At 38.8% G+C, this 20,305-nt stretch overlaps 1 protein-coding gene across 1 annotated transcript in view; it reads left to right on the top strand.

Annotated features, from left to right (window-relative positions):
- LanA (laminin subunit alpha) overlaps positions 1-20,305 on the top strand; it is a 1,178,005-nt gene that overhangs the window by 475,403 nt on the left and 682,297 nt on the right. Inside the window, exon 23 of the mRNA XM_090374120.1 lies at positions 12,762-12,906. Coding sequence (XP_090230246.1) covers positions 12,762-12,906 — 145 coding nt within the window. The remainder of the gene's footprint in view (positions 1-12,761; positions 12,907-20,305) is intronic.

The following is a 20,305-nucleotide window of genomic DNA, read 5'->3' as shown; positions in this document are numbered from 1 at the left end:
GCTTCCCATTTTGAATTTGCTGTTGGTAACATCATCAGTTGGTCCCAATGTATAGAATTTAAATACTGTCTCAGACCATCGTAGTCGCCTTTACGAAAGCAAAAACCCTTCCCTTTACCCCTGATGGTAGTTACCTCTTTGAGTAAATCCCACTTCAGCACACTGTGATCACTGCCACCTAGTGGTTCCTTTATCTGCAGATTCTTAATGCATGAAGAATCACTACTGATAATCAAATCAAGAGTATTACTCCCTCTAGTTGCCTCCTGAACATGCTAATGTAGAAAATAATCATCCAATAAATCCACAAAAACCTTGCTAGTGTGTGAGTGACCAAATCACCAATTCCAGTCAATATCTGCGAAATTAAAATCCCCCATTATAAGACTGATTTACTGGCTCACTCTATTTCTCTGTACAGTTTCTTATTATACTCATCAGAGTCATTAGGCCTATAGCACACTCCTACTCTCAATTTTGATCTCCCAATGCTTATGTCACACCAAACTGACTCGACACTGCACTGTCCAGCGATGTCAACTGGCTTCACTTCCTTGGATTTTGTGTTTCTTAACTAATAGCACAACCCATCTTCCCTTCCTATCCTGTCTATCCTTTCTGTGCACATTGTACTCCCCAAATTCCAGTTCTGTATTCCTTATATCGGTGTGACTCCACGCAGATATCCCAACAATATCTGCCTCTGGTGTTTTGAGCAATACCTCAAATTCATCAAATTTATTTACCAAACTCCAGCATTGGTGTACATGCAAGTATACATGCACCTGCTCGTATTCTTAGCTACCCTAACACAACCCATGTGTTTACTTGTACTGCAATGACTCCCAGTAGTCTCTTAAGTACCCTGCATCTTGTTTTCCAGGCTGCTGCTCATTCCAATGGAAGCAGTGCAAGAATCACTTTCACCTCTGCCAGTGGCTACTGTTAATCTATTAGGCCTTTTATTCCCCCAAGCTAGCAGTTTTCCGACGCACATAGCACTGCCTCGATAGCATCAGCAAATATTCTTGCACCCTTTCTATTTAAGTGTATCCCATCCCTGTAGAAGCAGTCTCTCCTGTTAACAAGTACAGATCAGGCTGAAAAATATTCTACCCCCTTGAGCCTCACACAATCTTTCCAGGGCTGAATTGATTGACAAGGCTCTCATCATTTACTCCCTCCTATCGTGTCTGCCATACTTTCAAATTCAACCCTAATTCACGGGTTTTTTTCAACAGTGACCTGTATTTGTTAAGTAATTCCATCGGTCTCCTACTCTTAATGTCATTAGTGCCAACGTGTACAACAGTATCACCTTTTGTGCCCTTAAAAGATGATATCCGCTATACAATGTCATCAACCTCTACCCCTGGCAGACATATCCTGGTCGTGTTCCACCTATCATTTTTACATATCATGTTCCACGTTTCTCTGACAATAGAGTCACCAACAACTACCTAGTTCCTTTGGGACCAGCACATTCTGCCTTGGGGGTTGCCTATATTAATCAAGCATTCTGGTATCCTGACAAATTTAAAACAACATATTCTCATCTATATTCCTAGCTCTTAAAACTTGATGGTTTTATTGCCTTCTGATTTAAATATAAATAAAGTCAATAAGCTAGCATCCTAGCACAGGATGCTAGCCAGGGGTGTCACAGACATTCTCTCAGATATGCTGTTCTTGCTATCTAGGAGTGTAAAACGCTGGTGGAACTGATATTCGGGTGAAATTCCAGTCAAGTTGACCCAATTTCAGTGAAGTCCGGACGGTCTGTGACAGCCAAATCCTCTGCTTGCACCTTGCACCTTCACTATGATGGGACTGTTAGTAATCCTGGGTATAACCGCTATGCATAAGCACACTGTGGGTGACCACCCAGGTGTAAACCAATGCAAGCAGGGGTCAAGGTGTGGCGCCCACACCACATGGAGGAATGCCGCTCCTCTGTGTTACCAGGCAATACTAGGTGGTAGATGACTCTCATCAACCGGTGCAATACCACCACTTTGTTTATTGAAGGCTTAGTGGAACCCTTGTTTAGTCTCTAGAGCTAAGTTCCGGTCAACCCTTCCCCATCTCTTCCACCATGCAGTACGACTGATGACTTTTGAGGTTATGATGAACATCATGGCGAGATCCAATCTTCCTTACATTTCGAGGGTACGGCTCTAAAACGGTGTTCACAGGCCAGCTGCTAGTTAGTACACTGGACAGAATCTATTGGTAACTAGTGTATAATCTTGCTACCTCTACTCTGCCAGATAGCGACTGGAAGGAGTCTGAGTAGTGTGTATATGCAGAGAGCATTGTCGAGGCCACGTTATGTCAAGGATATGGGTATATTCTTACCATGTGTACGCCCTATCCAAAATTTTCATTACTTCATACAGCATGTTCCCCTCACTTTTCCTTACTATTGAATACACCATGAATAGTCAAACTAATAGAGTGAGCTTATCTGCGAAAATATTTAAACCTCCCAAACATTTCCTAGTTCATTTCACAAATATATGTGGTCTCAACTCTAATCTCAATGATGTCCATTTCCACTTGCAGTCTGCCAAACTCCATGTACTTTTTCTGACAGCATCTCAGATAATGGTGGATTCAACTACTGCTCATCTCCGTTGCCCAAATTTTTCACTGTATGATTCCTTTCGTCTCAAAGGTGGGACTTATGCATATGTCCCTTCCGATATTCCCTGTAAGAGACTTGGTAATTTGGAATCTCCTCTTTTTTCCTCTGGCTTAAAATCTCTCTACCTCATTGTGTCAAATTCATCTGTTGTCTCTACCGTTCTCCCAACTCCACTAATCACTTGGAGCTCTTTGACTTCCTCTCTTTGCAACTTTACTTTCTCCAGTCGAACTTTCCTAACAGTGAGGTAATTTTCCTTGGTGATTTTAATGTTCACAACTCAAGCTGGCTTTCATTTTCTAGTCACACTGACCCGGCTAGTTGAGATGCTGAGGCTTTTGCAATTACTAATGACCTTGCACAGATTGTTCATTTACCTACAAGAATACTGGACAATCCTAACCATACAGCCAAAACACTTGATCCTTTTCTCACAAACAATCCTTCTAAGTACACGGTTGAAGTGAGTGATCCTTTAGGCATCTCAGATCACAACTTGGTGATTGTCTCTTCTCCAATGGTGCCTTTATCTCATGGCTGTTCCCAGCCTTGTATTGTTTGGCATTACATGAATGTAAAATGGGATGACTGCAAGATTTCTTTTCTTCTTTTCCTTGGTCGGATTACTGTTTCAAAACTTTTGATGTCAGTGTTTGCTCAGATAGAGTTAGTGAAATTATTCTTGTAGGAATGGAATCCTTTATTCCACACTCCACTTTAAAATCTTGTCCTTTATCTAAAACTTGTTTTTCTGATAAATGTGCTAAGGCTGTTCAAGAGAAGAATGTTGCATATCGTAATGGCTTGTTTCCAGTTGTTCAGTTTCATTTTCTGCCTACACCGAAGCTCTCGACAATTGTAAAGCAGTTATTAATCAGTCCAAACTAGATTTTGAACAGGCTAAGAATAGAAAACTTGCTTCTTGCCCTAATGGTAGCCGAGCATTCTTGTCTCTTGCCAAAGCTATTGGCCGCAAAAAACCCTATCCATTATTATTTTTTTCTTTTTTTATGTTAGCACAGTATATTCTATCTTCCAGTGATGACTTACAAGTAACTCAGTTAATTTCTAGATAACTTAGTTAATTTTATCCTTTTAAAACTCGGTCATTATTTATGTCTTCAAAAAAAAAAAAAAAAAAGAAAAAAAAAAAAGAAAAAAAAAACAAAGTGTATACTAATTCTATGCTTAAATAAAGTGACATTCAAATTACTATATAAGATCACATGTTTATATTAGGGAGATATCATAAATCATGGGTATAACACTATCTTTCCACCTATATCAACCCTCCCTCTTTTTACAGAATTGTAAAATGTGACAATCTCTTTTTTTTTTTCCCACTCTTCTATTGAAGCATTTATTTGTAATTAATAAATATCAAAATCAGTAAGGAGCCCTACACTGCACCCTGTGTATCCTACTCATAATATTAGTTCATGAAGAGGAGTAGTCTCTTAGAATTACTCTCTATCATTTAATCTTTTTGTTTACATGGGCCAGAAACTGCATAAGCTACAAAAGAGAATAGACAAACACATCCACTACACCAGAAGAGAGAACATTCGACAAGACGATATAACTTTCACTCCATCAGAGAGAACCATGGGTTTAACACAAGAGAGAGCAGAGTTCTTGATGTGTTCTTCAAATGATCAGTCTTTATGGAGGATTTTCATATTTTGTGGGTAATATTCATAAAACATGTTTAGAGAAACTTCTGATGGGTGGCCATCATCCCTCACTTGGCTATCCATTTTCCAGTGAAGAACTGCTCTAGTAAATATATAGGTGAATCCTAGACTTATCATCACTAGGTGTACTTAAAGAAGCCTTGAACAGCTCATCCAACTATGTCAACTCTCTCTCTCTCAGCATCAGTTTTACTGCTGTGTGGTCATTTAGTTGGTAACAGTTCACCCTCCATACCATTTGATAATTTGTCTAGTTCTTCCATGAATTTATTCAACCCATCCACTAACACAACAACAGGAAGTTGTTGTGGTAGTGGATGGAACAGGCTTGTTGGAAGCCTGTTCCAACAAGCAACACCCACTGGCTAAACACAGACTTCTGCACATATATCCTGCAACCATCCTTTCTCGACTTGAATTTATGCCCCCTTATGTATTTAGGCTCAGCAAGTGGAACAATGCCATTAACATTCAGCTTGGAATAGGAGGAGCATATGTCAGGGACAAAAGGTGATGACGTTCTAGAGCAGATATCTTTTAAGGGAAAAATGGATGATATTGTTGTACACATTGGAACTAATGACATTAAGAGTAGGAGTCAGTGTTGAAAAAAAGTTGAGTTAGGATTAAATTTGAAAGTGTCTGCAATTCTGCACAGACTCGATAGGAGTATACGATGAGACCTTTGTCAATCAATTTGGCCCTGGAGAGATTGTGCAAGGCTCATGGGGTAGAATTTTTCTTTGCATGGTCTGTGCTTGCTAACAGAAAAGATTGTTTCTACAGGAATGGGATAAACTTAAAGAGAATGGATGCAAAAATATTTTTTGATGCTATCGAGGCAGTGTTAGGTGGATTGGAAAGCTACTGGCTTGGGAGGGATTCACAGACTAATAGATTAATGGTACCCACAGGCTGAGGTGAAAGTGATTTTTGCACTGCTTCTATTGGAATGAGCAGCAGCCTGGAAAGCAAGGTACTGGGGATTTCAAGGGCTGCTGGGAGTCATCATGGAACAAGTAAATATGTGGGTTGTGTTACGGTAACTAAGAGTAAGAATAGGTGTATGTATACTTGCATGTATACCAACTAGGAGTATAGTAAATAAATATGATGAATTTGAAGTACTTTTCAAGACATCAAAAGTGGATATTGTTGAGATATCAGAAACACGGTGCCACATGGATACAAGCAGTGGAGAATTGGAATTACGGGAGTACAGTATGTACAGAAAGGATGGACAGGAAGGGAGGAGGGTTTATGTTGTTAGTTAAGAAACACACAATCTAAGGAAGTGCATCCAATTGACATTGGTGGACAATGTAAAGTTGAGTCAGTGTGGTGTGACATAAGCACTGGGAAAGGGAAAATGAGAGTAGGTGTGTGTTTTAGGTCAAATGAATCTGAAGTGTATAATGAGCAATTGTGCAGAAATACAGAGTGGGCCAGCAAATCAGAATGTCTTGTAATGGGGGATTTTAACTTTCCAGATATTGACTTCCAGGAACTTGTCATTGGTTAAGGTAGGTCACTTGCACACTAGCAAGCCCTTTGTGGATTTATTGAATGACTGTTTTCTGCAGCAACATGGTTGAGAGGCAACCATAGGGATAGATTGGATCTGATTATCAGTAGCGATTTTTCATGCATTAAGAATCTGGAGATAAAGGAATCACTAGGTCACAGTGATCACAGTGTACTGATATGGGATTTACTTAAAGATGTAACTACCATCGGGGGTAAGGGGAAGGTTTTTTGCTTTCGTAAAGGTGGCTACAGTGGTCTCAGAGAGTTTTTAAATTCTATACAGTGGAATCAACTGATTATGTTATTAATGGTGAATTCTAAATGGGAAGCCTTCAAGGACTTAATCTTGGAGGGAACTGTTCAAGGTGTAGGCCTAAATGGATGTAAGATAAATTAATGAGGCACATGGTAGAGATGAGAAATGCATGGGATATGTATAAATTATCAAGCAACACAGAAGCCTATGTCAGATATAAGCTAGTCTGTACTCAAGTCACAAAGGAAGTTAGGCAAGCGAAGGCAGATTACGAGAAATCTTGTGCAAAGGATGCTAAGAAAAACAGCAAGGAATTCTTTACTTATAAAAACACAAGAAGGAAACGCATGAATCAGATTGGTCCACTTAACATATATGGTTTGACTATTGATGATCATGCTCAGGTAGATGATAAAATGAATGAGTATTTTTCATCTACATTCACACATTAGGAGTTATTCAAGGAGCAGAAGGCAGAAGTATATCAAACTCTAACAAGGAGATAAGTGATTTTGTAATAACTGAGAGTCACGTGGAGGAGAAATTGTTGAAGTTAAATGTAAAGAAGGCACCTGTGGTGGATGGGATCTATCCAGTTATATTAAAGAACACAGCAAAGGATGAAAGCAAACCCTTCCCCTTAATAATGAATGCTTCCTTGGACTAAGGAGAGGTCCCCATGGACTGATGTGCAAATGTGTCCCCAATTCATAAAGGGGGATGAAAGAGTGACACAGGTAATTACAGACCTGCTAGTCTAACTTCTGTTCTAGAGAAAATAATGGAGTCATTGGTTAAGGAAGCAATGCATGATCATCTAGACAAGACTCAGTTGTATTTCAGACACAGCATAGGTTTGTTAAAGGGAAGGCTTGTCTGGAAAATATGATTAGAAAAGGTAAGGTGTATGATTAGATACCATGATGTGGTCACAAAGAAACTGGATGCAAAGAATAATTTTGTTATCATATACTTGAATTTTAGGAAAGCTTTTGATACTATGGTACATAGAAGACTACTGTACAAATTGGAGAAGTATGGCAATTAAGGGCAAGTTGTTACAATGGATAAAAGGATGGTTGAGTGAGAGAAGACAGTGAGTGGTTATCAATGGCTCCTGCTCTTCATCCACTAATGTTATTTGTAGAGTCCCCATGGTTTGGTTTTGGGCCTATTGTTGTTTTCGGTATTTATGTATGATATTGATGAAGGTATATCAGGGTTAATATCTAAGTTTGCAGAAAACAAGAAGGTTGGCAGAGTTGTTAATGACAATAACGATATTTCACTACTGCAACCGGATCTGGAAAAGTTGAGCAGATGGGCTGAGAGAGGTGCAACTGAAGTTTTAACATTTACAAATGTAAATTACTGCATACGGGAGGTAGCACTAACCCCAGAGTAACATACAAACTGGGTGGTACTACACTTAGGGTAGTGGAGAATGAAAAAGGTCTGGGGGAATTGCGAAGTCAGATTTTAAGTTTTTTGAGCATTGCAAAAAGGCTGAAGAGTAGCTCATGATGTCTTGTCAATGATATACAGGTCTTCCTAGCAGGGCTAATGTCGTGTGATTGTCCCCTTGTAAAAGGCAATGGTTAGGCCACACCTTGAGTAGTATATCCAGGTCTGGAGGCCTCATTTTAGGAAAGATGTAGAGCTGCTGGAACAAGTATGGAGAAGGGCAATGAGATTGGTGAGTGGAACAAAGGATTGGTCTTACCAAGAAAGTCTTAATTTTGCAAATTGCAGCTTCTGTTGACTAGGTACGTTCGAGATGATCTAATTGAGGAGTATAAGGCCTTGAATCAATTGAGAAGCTGAATGCTAATGGAATTCTTCCTTTTGTTTAGTTTACTCACCTATGGTGGCATAAATTCAAATTGAGGAAAAACAATTGTAAAATATACGTGTGCGAAATTTGCCTTAGCCAGCAGGTAGTTCATTGTTCGGAACAAACTTCCACCTGTTGTTGTTGTTGTGGAGGTCAGTAACTGTTATTATTATTATTATTAGCTATATGGTGCAAGGAAGCCTGAGGCTTATGCTGCACCAGCCAAAAAAAAAAAAAAAAAAAAAAACCTGAGTTACTCTGAGAGAGAGAGAGAGAGAGAGAGAGAGAGAGAGAGAGAGAGAGAGAGAGAGAGAGAGAGAGAGAGAGAGAGAGAGAGAGGTAGAAGGGAATCACCAAGAAAGAGAAGAATGATGATATCCAGCTCAGGACCCTGGGAGTGCCAAGCCATACTCACCAGATGTGAGCTCCTGTGGTTTAAAGAAGTTCAAGGGTGAACTAAACAAACATTTGGAGTGAATGGATGGGTGAAATGGGAAGGGGTTTTTTTTTATCTTTTTTGCTGTTGTTGTATAAGCTTTATAAGCTTGCTTTCTTGTATGCTATGCCTCTACTAATGCCAAGGCTAATATCTGGAAAGTTAAAATTTACCATTATAGGACATCCTGATTTATACTTGCCCACTTTATTTCTCTGTATAGTTGTTCATTATACTCATCAGAGCTATTAGGCCTATAACACACTCATGCTCTTGTTTATGCATTCCCAGTGCCTCTACTAATGCTAATATTATTCAAAACATTCGGGCATTAAACTCCTCAATCAGATCTCAGTGCACATTCCTAGTCTTGAGATGCTGCATTTTGCAGAAATGAAGGCTTTCTAGGTAAGAGCACCTTTTTTTTTTTTTTTACCCCTTCACCCGTGTGGCTGCCCATCTCTTCACCCGTTCTAGCAAATCTACATCCTTCCTTAAGTTTTACTCCAGATCGGTATACTGTTCTCAAGATGAGGCCTGTTCCTGACCGTGTAAAAATGGATAATCACCTCCTTATCCCTGTAAAATTTCTGTATATCATTGACAAAACCACATGAGCTGTCCTAGCAGCATGTCTGCACTACTCTGATAATGTCTTGTCGGATTGCACAATTACCCCAATTTTCCTAGGTCTCTTTCTGTAATCCACTACGCTGAGTGTAATTCCACACAGTCGATAAGTTACTCTGGGTTTACTGCTACTGATATGCAGTACCTGGCATTTGTCAATTACCCCAGGTCTCTCTTCACTGCCATTTCTCACCCCATCGACCCAACTTTCCTAGTTCTTGTTGCAGTATCTCACGCTGATGACTGTCATTAATCACCCTGCCAAGCATTGTGTCATCTGAAAACTTAGATATAAACCTGATATACCTTCATCAGTTTCATTGATAAATAATGAAAACAACAATGGGCCCAGCACTGAACTACACTGGTGTTCAAAGAAAGTGCTTGTTGTCCAAATAACATTAGTATATGGCAATATTTCTTACAGATTGCATCAGTTAAGATTGACAGCATAAGTGATGAAATATTATATATTGCATCAGCTGTTATTTTCAGCTTTATAAGCATGCTCTGCAAGAGTGGCAGTCATTCCTTGCTTGTGTCAGGATGGCGAGTTATGTGCAGTTGACGCCATAAAGAAAGAGTGCTTTTGTTACTTTACGTAAAGAAGGATGTTATTCCTGTCATATTGCTTATAGAGTGTCTTGTAATCAGTCGACAGTGAGTAGATTTCTTTCCAAACTCAAGAATACTGGTTCTGCTGATAGCAAAAAAGGAACCAGGTGCAAACGAGTCTCTACGCCAAAACAGGACCGCGTTTTGAAGTGCTTATGCCTTAAAAACCGTAAACCTTCTTCGTCTGAGCTGAAAAGAGAATGGGAAGAACATACAGGAGTGGTAGCAAGTGCAGTAACAGTCAAAAGATGCCTCTTCAAAAATGGACTTATAGCCTGTCGTCCTAAAGAACAAGGCCCTCCTCACACAAAAAATGAAAAAGGCTCAATTAATTTGGTGTAAGGAGCGTGTCAAATTGACCCCTGAACAGTGGAAGTCAGTTATTTTCTCTGATGAGAAGAAATTCAACCTGCATGGCTCTGATGGGAGACAAACGATTCACCATAGACATGGTGAAGAATACCATCCAGACTGTATGGTGTCTACAGTGAAATTCCCTACCAGCCAAATGATATGGGAGTGCATTTCGTATCACCTGCAGTTTATAAAAGGTTCCATAAATGCCAATGGATACCTGGCTATATTGGAAGGCAAATTGCTGCCTAACATTAGAGACCATTTCAACCTGCCAAGTAACAGCATCTTTCAGGACGATTCTGCTCCTTGCCATTGGGCAAAAAGTGTAAGTAGGCACTTCTGTAGTTACTTTAGCTTTGTTTCTGCATTAGAGGTTCGACTGTAATGTGTTTACATTTGTTACAGGTGAAAAAATGGTTGGAAGAACGGTCCATTACAACCCTTAGCTGGTCAGGAAACAGCCTGACCAGCTACGGGTTGACACTTTGTGAACTTCAGGAAGCCATAATTCGTGTTTGGAACCATGAACTTTCAGTTGATTATCTTCAGAAATTGAACTTGTCAATGCCTCGATGGTGTGCTGCTTTCATCAAGGCCAGAGGTGGTTCAACTAAATACTAGTTTGCACCTGGTGAACTTTTCATTTTGTTTTCCATTTAAAATGATAAAATGGAGCAAATTGAGGGCTTCTGATGACATTTCAGCCATAATTGTCGTGTTTACCAGAACTGTTGTATAAAGGTTGCAAATGCTCATTTTGGAATATTTTGAGAGCACCTGTCAAATATTACTTAGCTTTGTCTTAACTATTAATAAATATCTTTTGTTTATATTTCTGTTTATGATGCTAGTAATTAATGTAACATACCATTGCGAAAAAAGGGTTAGAAATGTGAAATTCCTAAGTGATGTAATTTCTTTGAACACCAGTGTATTTGGGGAACTCCACTAATGACATTAGTCCATGAAGAGCAGTGCCCATTGATAACTACTCTCTGTCTTCTTCCACTTACCTATCCCTTTATCCACAGCAGTAACTTGCCCTTAATGACACATTGCTCTATTTTACAACAGGGTTATGTGCAACAGTATCAAAAGCCTTCCTGAAATCGATGATTTTAAAATTGTTTTTTGTGTCTGTTTGATTGGTCTCTGTGGCATAGTAACCTATCAGATTGGTTAGTCAGGACCACCCCTTGAATTTATTTTATATTTCTTGTTAATACCAATGCAGATTACTGGTGATTAAAAGCAGTGTTTGTTTGTACAACTACTTGACTGGGGGACAATGGAGTAAAGTAAGTGATTTTTTTATCCTCACAGGCTGGCTCAGCTTACAAGATTACCAGTTTTTAAATGAACAAAAAAAAAAAAAAAAAAAAAAATGCAGAACATACCAGATGAGAGACAATTTAGAAAGTGCATATAATGCCAGTGACTAATTCCCAATCATTGACTTGCAGGCAGTAAAAGTTTTTCTGCAGTGCCTCTCAGACTATACAATTCTGTGCAGGTTCAACTTTCTTTACATCTATCTTGTTTTTCTTTTATGCTTAATATATTTATATATGCACCTGTTTTTTTGCATTTACTCACTGTGTTACTTTCCTATAACTTACTTGCTCTTAGCCAAAATTACTGCCTTACCATGAGATATGAGAATATGTGTAATGATGCATACATGCCATTACACTACTGTAATTACCCATAGATCTTTATTGGCAATTACAGTAGTGGTACTTCATGGAATGGATTTGACTAGGATATACTGGTGTCCCTGGTTAACTCTTTATCTGTTATATTAACTGCTGTTTAATGTCTTTCTCAGATGCATAATCGCAAATTATCCTACGGTTTCTTGATGGGATTTCATGTCTTGTGACCATGTAGGCCAGGCAGGTGGTGTATATCCCTGTAATGGTCTGTATATGTCTTTTCTCTTCTGTGTATGCGGCGACTCCGTAGTCAGGTGGGCAGGAGCAGTGCATAGCACACACTTCTTGATTAGACTGGGGTTCGAGCCCGTGACCACCTAATATGGAGGATGCGGAAAGGTCAGGGAATGACTACTGTATATCCCCGGAGCAGTATGGCCTTAGTTGATAATGCTCCTAAAAACCAAACAACAAACAATCTCCTGTGTATGCCCTTTGCATTATGGTATTATCAGCTTGAGCTGACTTTTGTTTGAATCTGACCTTCAATTTTTGGTTAATGATAATATTCTTGTGAAATAACTTGTTGTAAGCCTCTCTGATCTGCGCAGTTGTGTCAGAATCTAAACAGAATTGCTTACCAGTCTGATATATATCTGAATGGTCAAATATAGCATTCAGTAACAGATGGTTTGCATCCGTTTGACCACAAAATTCAGTTCACGATAATATTCTTGTCACAGTAGCTAGTTGTAAACTTCTACAATTTGGTTAGTTATGCTAGATTATAAACATAGCATTATTTTAATGACTGGCATCTATTTGTCATTATGAGTAATTTTTGACTGAAGAATACTTTATCTTAGGACAATAAAATTTTATTAGATATAAAAAAGCTTTATTAATGAGAATGCTAGATGGATCGATTTCTTAATTGGTAATGCAGGGTATTTATACTTTATTTGCAAGATATAAAAAAAATAATTTTAACATCTGTTCATATAGCAAACAGATGTTACTCAAATTTAAGGATATTTTCATAGTCATGGTTTGCTATAGATTTACTTCAGATACATATTAAACTATAAATACAGTAAATTTTCTCCTCAGGTGCAAGACAAACATCGTTGGACGCACATGTGATAAATGCAAAGCAGGATATTGGGCTTTCCCATACTGTCAGCTTTGTAACTGTGACCTGCGTGGTACTGCTGAAGATATCTGTGATCAAGATACTGCTCGTTGCTATTGCAAGGTATTTTTTATTTTTATTTTTAATTGAAATACATATTTTATCAGGCTGTTGGCATTAGCATTAGTTGAGGCATATGATGCAAGAAAGAAAGCTTAGAGAGCATCAGCCAAAAAAAAAAAAATAATAATAATAAATAAACAAAACCCCTACCCATTTCATCCGTCCGGTCACTCCAAATGTTTGTCTAGTTCAGCCTTAAATTTATTTATGCTATTAAATTCCACAATAACAGATGGAAATCTGTTGTTGTGAAATGAGCTACATTATTATTATTATTGTTATTAGCCATATAGTGCAGGGGAAGCCTAAAGCTTTTGCTGCATCACCGAAAAAAAAATTCCCGAGTTACCCTGAGAGAGAGAGAGAGAGAGAGAGAGAGAGAGAGAGAGAGAGAGAGAGAGAGAGAGAGAGAGAGAGAAGTAGAAAGGAATCACCAAGAAAGGGAAGAATGATGATATCCATCTACTCTGGGTGTGCCAAGCCCACACTCGCCAGATGTGAACCCCTGAGGTTATATGAACTATCAGGTGATACAGAAGCCTCTGGTAGATATAAAATCATCTGCAATCAAATCACAAGTAGGCAAGCCAAGGCAGATTTTGTGAAGTATCTGGGAAAGAAAGCCAAGAAACGCAACATAGACTTCTTTAATTATATTTACAGTAGAAGGAAAGGGTTTAATAATGTTGATTCACTTTATATCGATAGTTTAACTGTCAATGAACCTGCTCAGGTTGCTGGCAGGTTGAATATGTATTTTACATCTACATTCACCCAAGGAATTTTTTAAGGGAATTGGATTCTAGAAGTTTATCAAACTCTAACAGTGAGCTGAATGATTTTGTAATAATTTAGAGGATAGTCGAAGAGGAATTGTTTAAGATAAACATAAAAAAAAAGGCAACTGGAGTGGATGGGATATATCCAATCATATTAATGGAGGATGCAAAGGGTGGTAAGGAAACCCTTAGCCATAATTACCAGAGCTTCCTTTGATTCAAGGGACGTTCCTATGAAATGGACATGGGAGATATGCAAATGTTTCCACAATTCACAGAGGGGTATGAAAAGTTGACATGAGTAAATACAGACATGTTAGCTTACTAATACCATCACTGGTTGAAAGAAGTAATGTAGGAACACCTAGAAGGAATGCAATTATACAACAGATATATATGCATATACTCCACAGTGCCTACACATTAAAAATGTTTATATATGTTTGTACTTGTGAAATGGTTAAGAATCTTACTTGTGATAATATAAATATAATTGAGATAAGAAATAAGAAATTGTTGAAGATGATCATAAGAAAGTTACATGTGATGGATGGGATTTGTCCAGTTATATTAAAGGAGGCAACAGATGAAGTAACCAAACATTTAACCATAAAATATGAAAGCTTCCTTGGACTCAGGGGAGGGCCTCATGGACTGGAGATGTGCAAATATGTCTTCAATTCACAAAGGGGATCGAAGGGTGACACGGGAAATTACAGACTTGTTAGTCTAACTTATGTTTCAGGGAAAATAACGGAGTCACTGGTTAAGGAAGCGATGCAGGATCATCTAGACAAGACTGTAGTTATAGTTCAGACACAGCATGGATTTGTTAAGAGGAAATCTGTAGTCTGACAAATTTGATTGGATACTATGATGTGGTCACAAAGGAACTGGATGCAAAAAATAATTTTGATATCATATACTTGGATTTTAGGAAAGCTTTTGATACTATATTACATGGAAGACTACTGTACAAATTGTAGCAGTATGGCATTAAGGGCAAGTTGCTATAATGGATATAAGGATGTTTATGTATCAACTGGGTGGTACTACACTCAGGGTAGTGGAGAATGAAAAGGATGTGGGGGTAATTGTGCAGTCAGATTTGAAGTTTTTTTAGCATTGCAAAAAGGCTGCAAGAGTAGCTTATGGTGTCTTGTCAATGATATTCAGGAATTTTGCTAGCAGTGATAAGGGGGTGATTATCCCTTTGTATAAGACAGTGGTCAGGCCACACCTTGATATATATAGGTCTGGTACTGTATATAGGTCTGGAGGCCTCATTTTAGGAAAGATGTAGAGCTGCTTGAACAAGTGCAGAGAAGGGCACCGAGATTGGTGAGTGGAACACAGGGTTGGTGTTACCAAGAAAGGCTTAAGTTCAGCAATTATGTTATGTTATTATTTGGTTTTTAGGAGCATTAGCAACTAAGGCCATATTGCTCCGGGATATGCGGTGGTCATTCCCTGACCTTTCCGCATCCTCCGTATTTGGTGGTGACGGGCTTGAACCCCGGTCTCATCAAGAAGCGTGTGCTACGCACTGCTGCTCCTTCCCACCTGGCTACGGAGGCGCCTTAAGTTCAGCAAATTGTAGCTTCTGGAGACTAGGCACCTGCAAGGTGATCTAATTGAGGTGTATAAGGTCTTGAATGGATTGAGCAAGCTCAATGCTAATAGGATTTTTCCTCTTGCTCATGTTACTCACCTGAGGGGACATAAATTCAAATCGATGAAAGACAATTGTGTCTTTCATCGATTTGCAAAATTTGCCTTTAGCCAGCGTGTGGTTGATTGCTGGAACAAACTTTCATCTGTCACTGTGGAAGTTGACAGCTTAAATAGATTCAAGGCAGAACTAGACAAACATTTGGAGTGAATGGATGGGTGAAATGGGGAGGTTTTTTTTTTTTTTTTTTTTTTTCTTTTGTCTGATGCTATATAAGCTTGCTTTCTTGCATCATATGCCTTTACTTATGCTAGTCTGAGTAAGGGAAAGAATGCCATAAGTATTCAGTTTGTTACTAATTGAGGTATTTAATGCCTTAAATACCTCAATTAGTTTTCCTTGTGAGTGCCTAGTCTCTCAATGCTGCAATTTCAGAACTCAAATCTTTCTTGTAAAGAGCACATCTTTGTTCCCATCACCAATCTTGTTGCCCTTCTCTACACCCATTCTAAGAAATCTGCATCCTTTGTAAAATGAAGTATACAATCTGTATGCAGTACTCAATATGTAGTCTGACCAATAAAATGTTCAGAAAACACAAAGATACCTTATACAGTGGGATTATCACTCATTGTCCCATGTACTAAAATTCTTGTATACCATTGTCAAAATCTCAAGCGCTGTCCCTGCAGCATGTCTGCAGTGCTAAGATAACTTCATATCTTTTTCAATTTCCACTACCCTGAGTGTAGCACCACATGGTAGGTTGTTAATCTGGCATAACTGTTACCCTTGTATTTTTTGGTGTTAAGCTTCAATTGTCATTTCTCAGCCCATCTGCCTAATTTTTATAGATCTTGTTGCAATAGTATACTTCGTTTACTGCCCTGAATCGCCCAGCCAACTCTTGTATTATCTACCAACTTAGACATTAAGCCTAATATACTTTCATCACTGTAATTCTAAAAATATAGAAAATGACACAAGAAAAATGGGACCATCACTGAAACCTTGGGAACTTTACTGAAAACATGATTCCCAGAAGAACTGTGCCCATTGATATCCACTCCCTGTATTCATACACTCATCCCTTCCTTTATCTGTTGCAGTAACTTGCCCTTAATTCCACACTGCTACAATTTGTATAGCTGGCAATACTGATACTGTCACACATTTTTATATGCAATAGTATCAGTATTGGCTGCTGTGCATCCAGTTCCTTACTTATTGCATCATCATCGTATCCAATCAACTTGCTCAGAAAAGATCCTCATTAACAAATTGATGCTTTTGACTTCAATATAGTTACACTGTTTAGTGTCCCTCTTTACTTTAATCTTCTTTTACTTTTTTATCCTGCTGTACCATTTTTACTCCATTTTTTTCCTGGAACAGCAGTTAAGCTAATTGCCCTCTAATTGCTCATGTTACTTTTTGGTCAACTCCTTTGTAAATTGAGGATTCAGTCACATATCTCCAGTCCACAAGTGCCTCAACTGGGTCAAAAGGTGCTCTTATTATTATGACTAAGGATTTTCTTACCTCCTTTGCTTGCCCCCCCCACCTAATATAATCAAATAGATCTCACCCACCCCGGTTGACTTTTTTTGATATTTCACTTCAAATTCTGTCATCCTCTTCTGTAAATAATTCCTTGTATGAATGTAGATGCAAAATTGACAGATATTCTGTGACAAATTGAATATTTGTATAGAATAATCACCTGATGTGAAAACACCAGGTGACTATTCTATTTGCCAATAACCTGTGTAGGATCATTATCAATTAAACTGTTAATATCAAGTTGATCAATGTGATTCCTCCACTTGCTTCTAGTGCTTACTTAATTGAAGAAGTTGCTGATTTTCTGAATCCTTTGCCAAAGATGTCTGGTAATCTGTGTTCACTTGCGTAACCTCCTTGGGACTTTAATGCATATTAGTTTATATTAGTTTATATCTACAATGGTCTTCTGTATCACCTGATGATTCATATGCATTTTTCATCTTTGCCACGAGTTTCATAAGTTTAGCTGATATCCAGTTATGTCTAAACTTTGAACAGTATTTCTCATTTCTTGGGAAAAAGCCTAGTAGGTTTACAATTACTTCCCTGAATGCTTCCCGTTTATAATTTGTAGTTAGCAACATCATCAGTTGGTCCCACTGTATAGAATTACAAAACTCTTTGAATTCACTGTAGTCACCTTCGTGAAAAAAAAAAAGCCATTCCCTGTACCCTTGATGATAGTTACATCTTTCAGTAAATCCCGCATCAGTACATTGTAGTCGCTGTCACTTAGTGGTTCTTTTCTCTGGAGAACCTTAATGCACAAAGAATCACTGTGATAATCAAATCAAGAGTATTCTCTCTCTCTCTCTCTCTCTCTCTCTCTCTCTCTCATTGGCGCCTCCGTAGCCAGGTGGGCAGGAGCAGAAGTGCGTAGCACACGCTTCTTGATTAGACCGGCGTTCGAGCCCGTGAGCCACCAAATACGGAGGATGCGGAAAGGTCAGGTGAATGATCACCGCATATCCCCGGAACAATATGGCCTTAGTTGCTAATGCTTCTAAAAAAAAAAAAAAAAAAAAAAACCTCTCTCATTGCCTTTCTAACATGCTGCAACTGTAGAAAACCATCATCCATAAATCCACAAAATTTTGCTGCTGTGTGAGTAACCAACCCGCAATTTCCAGTCAATGAATGAATTTTTCCAGTCTGTGAATTAGGGTTGAATTTGAAAGTGTCGCAATTCTGCCCAGACACGATAGGAGGGAGTATATGATGAGAGCCTTGTCGATAAATTCGGCCCTGGAAAGATTGTGCAAGGCTCAAGGGGTAGAACTTTTTTCAGCCTGGTCTGTACTTGTTAACAGGAGAGACTGCTTCTACAGGAATGGGATACACTTAAATAGAAAGGGCGCAAGAATATTTGCTGATGCTATCGAGGCAGTGTTAGGTGGGTTGGTGCTAGCTTGGGGGGATACAAGGACTAATAGATTAACAGTTGCCACTGGCAGAGGTGAAAGTGATTCTTGCACTGCTTCTATTGGAATGAGCAGAAGCCTGGAAAACAAGATGCAGGATATTTCAGAGACTGCTGGGAGTCATTGCGGTACAAGTAAACAAATGGGTTGTGTTAGGGTAGCTAAGAAAAAGAACAGGTGCATGTATACTTGCATGTACACCAATGCTAGGAGTTTGGTAAATAAATTTCATGAATTTGAGGTATTGCTCAAAGCATCAAAGGCAGATATTGTTGGGATATCAGAGACCTGGTGTCACAGATATAAGGAATACAGAAATGGAATTTGGGGATTACAATGTGTACAGAAAGGATAGACAGGATAGGAAGGGAGGAGGGGTTTTGCTATTAGTTAAGAAACACATAAAATCCAAGGAAGTGAAGCCAGTCGACATCGCTGGACAGTGCAGTGTCGAGTCAGTTTGGTGTGACAAGCATTGGGAGATCAAAATTGAGAGTAGGAGTGTGCTATAGGCCTAATGACTCTGATGAGTATAATAAGAAACTGTACAGGGAAATAGAGTGGGCCAGTAAATCCCAGAGTCATATAATTTGGGATTTTAATTTCTCAGATATTGCCTGGAATTTGTGGATTGGTCACTCACATACTAGCAAGGCTCTTGTGGATTTATTGGATGATTCTTTTCTAGATCAGCATGTTCGGGAGGCAACTAGAGGGAGTAATACTCTTGATTTGATTATCAGTAGTGATTCTTCATGCCTTAAGAATCTGCAGATAAAGGAACCATTAGGTGGCAGTGATCACAGTGTGCTGAAGTGGGATTTACAAAAGAGGTAACTACCATCAGGGGTAAAGGGAAGGGTTTTTGCTTTCGTAAAGACGACTACAATGGTTTGAGACAGTATTTAAATTCTATACAGTGGGACCAACTGATGATGCTACCAACAGCAAATTCAAAATGGGAAGCATTCAAAGAACTTATCTTGGAAGCTACTAGGCTTTACATACCAACTAAGATATATTGTTCAAGGTTTAGGCCTAAATGGATGTCAGATGAACTAATGAGACATATGGCAGAGAAAAAAAATGCATGGGATACATATAAATTAACATGTGACACAGAAACCTATGATAGATATAAGTTGATCTGTAACCAAGTTACAAAGAAGGTTAGGCAGGCGAAGGCAGATCACGAGAAATCTTTGGCAAAGGCTGCAAAATTTTCTTTACTTATGTAAACTCTAGAAGGAAGGGGATGAATCAGATTGGTCCACTTGATATCGATGGTCCAAGTGTTGATGATCCTGCTCAGGTAGCTAACAAACTGAATGAATATTTTGCATTGAGATTCACACATGAGGAGTTATTCAGCGAGGGGAATTCCAGAGGTGTATTCAACTCTGGCAGTAAGCTGGATAATCTTGTAATAACTGAGAGTAAAGTGGAGGAGAAGTTGAAGATAAACACAAGAAAGGCACCTGGGGTGGATGGGATCTATCCAGTTATATTAAAGGAGGCAGCAAAGGAAGTAAGCAAACCCTTAGCCATAATTATGAGAGCTTCCTTGGACTCAGGGGAGGAACCCATAGACTAGAGATGTGCAAATGTGACCCCAATTCACAAAGGAGGATCAAAGGCTGACACAAGTAATTATAGACCTGTGAGTTTAACTTTTGTTCCAGGAAAATTAATGGAGGCACTGTTTAAAGAAGCACTGCAGGATCATCTAGACAAGACTTCAGTAATAGCTCGAACACAGCATGGTTTTGTTAAGGGAAAGTCTTGCCTGACCAATTTGATTGGATACTATGATGCAGTCACAAAAGAACTGGATGCAGGGAATAACTTTGATATTATATACTTGGATCTTAGGAAGGCTTTTGATACTGTTGCACATGGAAGACTGCTACACAAATTGGAGCAGTGTGACATTGGCGGCAAATTGCTGCTATGGATAAAGG

The sequence above is a fragment of the Mastigoproctus giganteus genome, chromosome 5 (genome assembly GCF_048544385.1).
Source record: "Mastigoproctus giganteus isolate SK-2022 chromosome 5, ASM4854438v1, whole genome shotgun sequence".
Taxonomy (NCBI): domain Eukaryota; kingdom Metazoa; phylum Arthropoda; class Arachnida; order Uropygi; family Thelyphonidae; genus Mastigoproctus; species Mastigoproctus giganteus.
Note: the sequence above shows the minus strand (reverse complement) of the source record. Positions and strands in the feature narration are given on the sequence as shown.